The sequence below is a fragment of the Trachinotus anak genome, unplaced genomic scaffold (genome assembly GCF_046630095.1).
Source record: "Trachinotus anak isolate AG129_WGS33_773 ecotype Australia unplaced genomic scaffold, CSIRO_AGI_Tana_v1 ptg000008l, whole genome shotgun sequence".
Classification (NCBI taxonomy): domain Eukaryota; kingdom Metazoa; phylum Chordata; class Actinopteri; order Carangiformes; family Carangidae; genus Trachinotus; species Trachinotus anak.
The window spans coordinates 27,320,758-27,330,330 of NW_027273859.1; the positions used below are offsets into that span (position 1 = coordinate 27,320,758).

The 9,573-nt window shown below is 40.0% G+C and overlaps 1 protein-coding gene across 5 annotated transcripts in view; it reads left to right on the plus strand.

The window, feature by feature from the left end:
* slc39a14 (solute carrier family 39 member 14) overlaps positions 1–9,538 on the plus strand; it is a 33,850-nt gene extending 24,312 nt beyond the window's left edge. For 3 of the 5 annotated variants that reach the window (XM_071483934.1, XM_071483936.1, XM_071483935.1), the window contains 4 exons: positions 1,954–2,127; positions 2,804–3,038; positions 3,547–3,731; positions 5,628–9,537. In XM_071483934.1, coding sequence (XP_071340035.1) covers positions 1,954–2,127; positions 2,804–3,038; positions 3,547–3,731; positions 5,628–5,780 — 747 coding nt within the window. In that variant the 3' untranslated portion in view covers positions 5,781–9,537. Of the gene's footprint in view, positions 1–1,953; positions 2,128–2,803; positions 3,039–3,546; positions 3,732–5,627 lie in introns of all 5 variants that reach the window. The other 2 variants (XM_071483933.1, XM_071483932.1) reach the window with 2 other exon arrangements.
* Positions 9,539–9,573: the final 35 nt, after the last annotated feature.

The following is a 9,573-nucleotide window of genomic DNA, read 5'->3' on the forward strand; positions in this document are numbered from 1 at the left end:
AGTGGTTTCAATAATAGCCCAGCTATATCATGTGATGTAACCCTACTTATTATTTGATATCATGAGGGAAGATTGGATTAATGAGTTCTTGAACCTGTTCAGTCTGCAATTTGACATCCTGAGCCGTTGGCCTAAGGGCAGTGTCTGGGTTCAGGATGTGCGTTTGGTCATTAAGAATCTTCTGAGCCTCCTTAAGCACAGATTTCCCATAAGGACTGAAGTGATAATAAAGTGAATAGTGATGCTCTTTTTTTCCCCTGTGATCTTCATGGCCGTCTGGAGGAGATGTGAGAGCTTAGACCTTATCTGTGCCGCCAGGTTACCGTACCATACCTGGATGCCGTACGAATTACACTCTCTAGGACCATTTGATAAAACAGAAACATAGGTTTACTATTTACTCCATAAAATCTGATCCTTCTCCAGAAGTACAACCTCTGTCGTAGCCTAGAACAAAGGTTTTCAACATGGCAGTAACAACAGTCAATACCTGTAACCGTAACTATAATCTATATAGTCATGTAATTGCTGAGGTGCTGCACGATTGAATTGAAATCATGCATCTGTGAAGGATGTTTTTTTCCTTTTAGTTCACTGCGTCCTTCCACTGATGGACTGTAATTCTGGTGCCTGTATGTAGAGGAATGTATTCATCACTATGGTTTGATCTGTTAAGTTGCATCTGTGTTTAAAAATTTTCCTTTATTATCAATGGAAACTGATATTACTAGTTTTCTACTGTGGTTCCGCTGCCTATTAGCATATTTTGTGGTGTATGAGGCAGTTGTTTTAACAATTTTATTTAATTTTATTTTAAAAACTGTAATAAAGCTCTGTGGTTCACTTTCATGAGGCTACAGCAGTGTTTAAACTTACAATTGCCCTTCTTGATTAAATCCTAATACTATCTTGACTGAGATTACAATTCAGCCTTGTAGTGCTGCTGATTTCATTCACAAAAAGCAGCAGTTGGTGATGTTGCTCCACCTTGTGGTTCCTCTGCTTTGAGCCATATGTCCAGTTAACCTAATTAAAAGTCAACACGACGCCCTGCTGATCCAATTACGGACGCTCTTTGACCCTCGTTGGCACCTGCATCTCTGCTGTCAGCTTCTACAGTTCACTGCAAAAAAAAGCCTCTTAACAGCTCAGAGTCTGTCTGTCAGTATCGACTCAAACTTAAAAGTAGTAGTAATGGTAATAGTGGACGTAATATTGAGAGAAGAAACTGTTCACTCAAATGTCGGGGTACCTGTTCAGGTGAAGTGTCCTTGAGTGAAACACTGAATTTGTTCTGATTCCAGAGTATTGTTCTACAACAGGCCCTTAGCTGTGACTTTGTCGGAGATGTGGGTCACACTTTGAGTCACTGTTTTTGCAAACTTTAATTAACATTCACACAGAATCACGTGGGCTTTGCAGATATTTTTTTTTTTTTTGTTTAAAACACTCGACCTTGGAGTAAATGTTGCCTGAGCGTCTCAGTTCAGGGCAAGAAAGTGTGATGCAAGAAAATTGTTCCCAAAGATTTCATTTGACCGGGATCCTCCATCGTTTTGCACAAATTATTCAACTTTTAATTCAGTTTGACACAAAACCACAAACCTTTGTGTGGATAATTTGGACATTGGTTACATTTGTGTTAAATTATAACTATACAGACTTTCTAGCTGCCGTGTTTTCCTCACAGAGGCAATAAAAATAACTAGTGTGTTTGATTTAATAGGGAACACAGAAGAGGAAGTAATAGCACAGGATGCTCAAATGGGACTAATCAGGACATCCTGGGGAAATGCTGTATGTGGATGAATTTTAGGTCAACTTGAACATAAGTTCCTCACTGCTCTTTCACATGATTCATTTACCAAAGCTCAGGGTTATTTCTTTTGTCGGGAGGGGAATTTCCACCAGCAACAGATCTATCAAAGTACCTGTTTTATTGTTTTCTCCCAGAGCCACGGACACAGTCATTACCCCAGTGCAGATCGCTACTCCACACCGAACATGGATGTTGAGGAGGGCGAGAAGGAGAAGCTGCAGCAGAACGGAGAAGCCAGCAGTCTGGCTCTGGGCAAGGTGGATGCAGGGGAGGGTGAGCTCATGCTCAGCCCTGCACAGACACCAGAGGTAGGATGAAGGGGCGGGGCAGGGGGTGGAGAAGGCGAAAAGATCAGCCAAAAATTTTGCAGCACATTTGAAACAACATTGAACAATCAAAGCAGCTCAGGTGCTCACAGCATGTGTGTTGTAAAGGGGCTCAAGAGCAGGGGACATATTCAACTTTAAAATAATAACACAAATTTTCTCATTGTAATACAAGAGAACTAAGCTGATGATTTTTCTGTTGATAGGACTTTGTTATTGCATGATTATTAAAGAAAAAAATCAATCTCTACAAAGATAATTTAAGACAGTGGTTCCCCACTTGGAGGTTGAGACCCTCCATGGAGTCATTGAGGAAAATAATGTTCTGCTACTCAGAACTTTTTTCTTTCTTTCTTTCTTTTCTTTGTTAATTAATGTACAGTGTCACCTCACCTTTTATCCAACACTTATTAACATGAAACAAACTAAGAGGTTAAGAGAACAAAATCACTCTTTGGTTGAACTGCTCACATATTAACCTGTGACAATAGATCAGTACAAAGGTTGGGAAATGCCAATTTGCTTAAAGTCTGTGTTTGAAACCCAGTCATCAACTGAATGAGTGAACACATCCTTGTTGATGATGAGGTATTTGCATGTTGCTGCTCTGTCCACACGTATTTGCCTCCAAAGGGTGTTTGCTACTCTGTTCCTCCAGGACTCCCAGAGCCCAGACAGCGGGGGTCGGTCTGGAAGCAGCGGCGGTGGCTGCTATTGGTTGAAGGGGACGTCCTACTCTGACATTGGCACACTGGCCTGGATGATCACACTAAGTGACGGTCTGCACAACTTTATTGACGGTTTGGCCATCGGCGCCTCCTTCACCGCCTCCGTCTTTCAGGGCATCAGCACCTCCGTGGCCATCCTGTGTGAGGAGTTCCCCCACGAGCTGGGTGAGTCAGGCCCGTCCTGTCTCCTGTGGACAGTAGCTTTTTGTTCCCTTTAATATTTACAAGACTGGCAGTTTCAACTGACTCAATTTTGCCTACTAATTTTATTTATTTATTCTTGAGCTCTAACTGTGACTAATCAGTTCTGAGGAAGTAATTGTAAAGCTGTCAAATTCATGAGTCATTTACTTTCTGTAAGGATGAGGTGTAACTTGCTCAACCCACAGTCAGATGACAACTGCTCCACCTGCTGGCATAGACCTGTTGTGCCAACCACATATCTATAAATAACCACTTTGTCTATTGAATGTGAAATTGCTTATACACATGTTGAAGGATGGCTGACGTGCTGTGGCATTTCTAACGTCTGTTTGGAGTGCTGTCCTAGTCTTTCTTTTGAATAATTTATTTTTCAGGTATCTCTGATTAATACAGAAGTGCACATTCTGCAGAGAACTCTTTGACACATTTGCTTCTTTTTCTGTCGTTCTACCTTTCTTTCTGTCACCAGGAGACTTTGTGATCCTGCTGAACGCGGGCATGAGCTTACAGCAGGCTCTGTTCTTTAACTTCCTATCGGCCTGTTGCTGTTACCTGGGTATGGGCTTTGGCATCCTGGCCGGCAACAGCTTCTCTCCCAACTGGATCTTCGCCCTGGCAGGAGGAATGTTCCTCTACATCGCTCTTGCAGACATGGTCAGTGTTTGGGGGAAAAGTGATGAGGTCAATACAGACGGGTGTGGTTGTCTCATAATACAGCAGATGCCTGTAAGAGCTTGTCGAGGCCTTGTGCCAGTTACCCACACTGGCAGTGGGTCATTGGTAGCTGGAGAAAATAAAAATATAAATCTTTGATCCTCTTTACTTGCTACAGCTGAGTTGTCCTTGAGCAAGCGGCTTAAAAGAGAAAACATTTTGACTAAGCTGGAAATATGACATCATGATTTCACAAGTTTGTGTGAACCACGCCCCAAAAAGGAAATTAAAAATTAGATAATTAAAAGTTTATTGCTACCAGCTGTGGGGAAAGATTCTTTTTATCTTGGTTCCTTATTCACCCAGAACATTTTACCAATGCTACGACAATCTACATAAGCAAGTTACTTATTATGAAAACATATAATAAGACAAACATGAAAAAAGGTGCAATCCAAAGCTAAGTAAAATATCAGAAAAAAGATTTCCCAAGCCCCTTTTCCACTGGTTGAAAAACCTGCAAACATCTGGCTTTTGTCTGCAATGGAAAAGGGAGGCATTTGCACCCACGTCACATGACTCTGCAGTAGACATAGGTATTTATTGGCTCTTGATGTAAACACAACCCCCAGGTGAACTTGCTAATTTGTGCCCAATTTCCTGTTGTGAAGTCTCTCAGAGCACAAACACACTAGACAGACCTGTAACCCGCCCAGCACGATGCGGTTAAACCACAGAATCCGCAGCTACACTGAAATAAGTTTCAAAAACACACAATTGCGTCTCACACTGAGGCTCCGACACTTGGTGAGATGCTACAGATCCATTTTACCAGTTTGCATGGCGGCTTGCAGCTCACTCTTTCTCCCCTGCATCTGTGTGTGTGTTCTGTAACTGCATGTGGTGACATTGTGTGTGTCCTCTCTGGCAAAGTCGCCTGAGTCGCCAGAGAAAAGGAGTCAATTTTTTAGCAGGTTTACCTGCTAAGGTTTAAAAAAAAGGTTTATACCCACTAAAAAAGGGTGTAAGCTTCCAGTTCCACTTTTCTTATTACAGTACATCCACATTCAGTCTTCTCGTATAGTTAAAAGTAGTTACCTTTTTAAGAAGGAACAAACACATTTTAATAACGTAATCTTTTTAAAAGGTAATCAGAGAAGTTTTCTGTACCCGTCTGCACTGAAGTTGTGTTTTGATCGAATAAACAACATATGTCCTGCTGCTGCAGTTAAATTGCTCTGTTAGAAACCAAAAGGTGTGAATGTGTGGAATTAAATCTATTGTCTTAAAGATCCACTCAAGCTATTAAGTGTTGCATGTTAGTAGAGCAGAGAGACAAATCAACAAACTGATGCTGAAAATTGGTGCAACAGAAGCTGAGATACCTTTTTTTAACTTTAATTTTATTATTTTTAAGAACAGTGACACAAACAGCAAACTGATTGAAACAATAAATATTGCCAGCATATTAACAAATATGTAGTATCCTTATTATAGATGATGTATGAGGTCATAGTGGTAATTGTCAGTGTCTTCATGTTAGAAGAGAAGAAGAAAATAACAGTGAAAGAAATGCAGATGCAGTTTTTAAGTTTCGGCTGTGCAGATGCCAACCACCAGTCATACATCCTACAGGATGTACGTCCTGTTCCATTTTGACCATCTTGCAATGTACCGATCATTTCTCAATCTTAGCAGAAAGGTTAGCCTTTCATTCTCGTGAATCTCTTGGATAATTTCTAGCTAGTTGTCTTCTGTAGGTGGGTCGGCCTGTTAACTGTTTATGAGTGATTTCAGCAGATCACCCAAGTTAAGTGATATGCATGTCAGTGGTATCTGTAGCCCCAGAATTTACTGTGTTAGTCTCGTCTCATTTCTCTATTTTATGTCCTTCAGTTCCCAGAGATGAACGAGGTGAGTCGTGAGGAAGAGGACGCAGGTGGCAGCAGCTTCCTCCTCACCTTTGCCATCCAGAACGCCGGCCTGCTGACGGGCTTCGCCATCATGCTCCTCCTCACCACCTACTCTGGGCAGATACAGCTGGGCTAGCACCGGACTCCTCTGGACCAACACCAGCTCTGACCAGTGTGAAATGGAACTGGGACGTCAGCTGGTTAGTGCTGGTGGAAACTGGCCCCAGGAGGAGGGAATGATGGAGGGAGGAAGTGAGAGAGTCTCTTTATCTCTCTCTTTATCTTCCTCCTTTGTTTTTTTTAAGTTTTCAGGACCGTGGAGTTTGGGAAGTTTGGCTGTGCGGCGGGTACGCACACTCCTCCTTAAAAAATATTTGAGTAGCTGTTGTTGTGCAGTTCCCACATACAGTAGGTCCCAGGCAGAGGGTGAGGCAGCCTTCTTTCTTCAGCATCAGATGCTCCCTCATCTGAAGCAGCATTAACCCAGTAAAGTTGACTTGAAGATGTGCGACTCCTGCGCCGAACACGAACTGACGTGCAATACTCACCCAGTCACTTAAACTGCTCTCCATTCCCCGAGACTGCTGATCAGCCATCTTGGCTCCTGCTCTTGTTCTCCCTCCTCTCGTCCTTCCCTCGGTGGATGTCACTGAGCCTCAACCAGGGCCCTTTGAGATTAATTAGACGCAGAGTATTTATATCACTAATCCTCTGTGCACACATTTCCTCAGGAGGTGAGAAAAGCACAATCAGGTAGCAGCAGCTGTATTATTGACATTCTTGAGTCCTTATCCTTATGCTCCAGACTTAAAGCCTCCAGCCCCCATTTCCTTTTATTCATTCCATACCAAAAAACAAATTATTACGAGCCTGAACTGGAATTTTAATCAAGTGTCAACATCAGACTGACTTCCAGCTGGACTTTGTTGTTTGCGTGTTGATGTTATATTTTTTTACACATGAGAAACGTGAAAAAAAAATGATCAGACTTTCAAAGACCAAATATGGGCAGACCATTGAGAATGGTGAAGGGCTACACAGTGACGTTTGGAAGGGCACACTTCATTCTCCTGAGTGTGGACTGACATAAAGTTTGATTCATCCAGATCAGACGCAACAACACCCAGCGTCCACAGCAGCATTTCCCCATAGTTAACCATCTGTGCCCTTTATTAATATAGCATTAAGTAGTTATAGCCTTTTTTATCCATTGTATTCTTGAGCTCTGGTCTACACACATCCCATAGAATATTTTTTCCCAGAATGATTTATTCTTTTACAGTCCCGTCATAGTTTTAACAGAATACTGTACACTCATATAAGCACGCACACTTCGCCTACTGGTCTGGTCTGTGATCTTATCCATTTTAATCATGTACAATATTAGCAGAAAAATCAGGTTATATCTGTATTTAGCTACTTAGAATGTTATGACAAACATCTGATTCTCTTTAAGTTACACTGTATGGCCAAAAGTATGTACACATGTCTTTCTTTGTGCTTTTTTGTGGGACAGTTTTCAGGTCTTCCTGTTGTGATGATATTTCCAGAGTCACCAGAAACTCTTAGATTCAAAATCAACAAATAATATTTTTAAGACTTTTTTTTTTCTCTTGTTGTGACAGATACTGGTGCTGCATTTGGGCTGGACCCCTTAGTTCCTATGAAGGGAAGCAATTAGTCGATTAATCATTAACTTAATCTACAGTTATTTCAGTAATTAAGTATAGATTTAAATAACTTTTTAAGCAGCACTGCTCAGTGCTTCCAGCCTCTCAATTATTTGCTCTCTTTTTTTCTACTCGTCAGTTACGATGGTAAACTGAATATGTTTGTTTGAGTTTTGCATGTTGGTTCAACAAAACAAGACATTTGAATATGGGCTTTGGAAAACATTTCTGATATGTTATGGATCGGATGAGTGATCAGTTAAACAAGAAAAATATCCAATACATTAATTGATGATGAAAATAATTATTGGTTGCAGCCTTAGAAATCTTGCTCGTGTGATACAACATATAAAGATTTGTTAGATAACAGTGAGTCTCCAACTTTGCGCGAGTAGTTTACAGAAGGTCTGTTCCTGCATAAAACTGTGTACAAAGCCAGGTCCATAAAGAAATGGTTTTCCCAGTTTGATGTAGAGGATCCTGTGCCCACATCAGTGCTGGACTCAGAGATGCACTTATGGCTGAACGGCAGCAAATATCTGAAGCCAGGTTCCAAAAATCTGGTAGAAAGTCTGAAGCCTGAAGAGTGGAGGCTGATTATAGCAGCAAATTAATGCTAACGGTTTGAAATAAGTTGTTCAGCCATGACCTATAGATACAGTGTTTGGGTGTCCACATACCTTTTGGCCATGTAGTGTAATTCAAATCTGAAAGGAACCAGTGAAAAACGGTTATTGATCTGTAAAGTTTGGTTGTCTGTCGGCGCATTCAGGGGAATGTGACTGGTTTCACTACAACAAACATACATGATTATTGTTGAGGATTAAAATGCCATTCTCACCATAGCAGCATCAAAGCTTTTGTTGCTGTGTACACTGCAAATCAGTGTCTGGTGGGTTGCTGCTGATCAACATTTGCTCATATCTTACAGATCTGTACAATATTTAATGTTTAGTACAGAATAAGTGCTCCGTTACCAGACAGGGCATACTTTTCTTTAGATTCAACACAAGTATAGATAGATAGAGCTATAGAATCTTATTTATTAGAGATAGAAACTGGATGAAATGATCGGCTGGCTCATTGTATAGACCTACTTTAAAAAAAAGGAAAAAAAAAAGAAAAAAGATATCTGTTATTCTTGGATGGAAAAGGCAAGCCATTAAAACGGGTACCACATGGTACAGTATTACTGCTGCTGGATAGGTATGATGTACGGGAGAATATTTATTGTTGTTTGAGCCATAAAATATTTATTTTATGCTTTACATCCAAAACAAAGTATTTGTTTTAGCTTTACACAACAAGCCATGGAAGCAGATGAAATCCAGTCTTTGTGTTTGTTGTCATTTATTTTTGTTGTAGTGTTTTATTTTGAATAAATGGGACAGTTTATACTAAGCTCTTATTGAAGTGCATTGCACACAAACAGATAAAGAATTTTTGGTCAGTTAAACCGCAGTGCTCAGTTCAGACATAAACCAATAAACCATATAATACATTAAAGACACACACAAACAAAAACAAATTTATTGTTGCAAAGCATCAACCAACCAATGACTGACTTTTTGGAGATTTTAATAACTTATTGATGCTCTTTCAGACTTGCAATGCCTCATTTTAAAAATATTGTACTTACTGTAATTCATGTCGATCCTTATCAGCCTTCTCTGTGTGTCATGGGAATTCTTTTTTTATAAACATAATTTTCCAAGAAAATCACGTGTCAGGTGTCATGATTGAATGATATTGTGTTGGTTTTGCATCTTAGCAGTTTAATGACAATATTGTAAGATTTTTATTTGGATATGTGCAAATGCCAATGAACTGTTCTTCCTGTAGTCCTCTGTTAAAACAAATCTTTTTTCAGGGCTTATATTCAATATTGACATTTAAAAACTTAGGGGATAAGTTAGTTCAAAAAGGAGATGTGTTTCTTAGAAGTGCACTTTAAAAGGTTCCTTCTCTCTCAGGGTACTTAATGATACCAATAGATGTCAACAGAAATGAGCAATTGTTCTCCAAAATGGATTTTATTTATTTATTTTTGTGTTACTGAAGTAATCGTAACCATACCACAGTTTAGAAATACTCTGCAAATAAAAGTCCTGCATTCAAGGTCATATTTAAGTAAAAGCACATAGGTATTAGCAAACAGTGGTGGAAAGCAACTAAATGCATTTACTGAAGTACTTAATTTTGAAGTACTTGTACTTTACAATTCAGAGGCAAATATTCTACTTTTTACTCATTTACTAC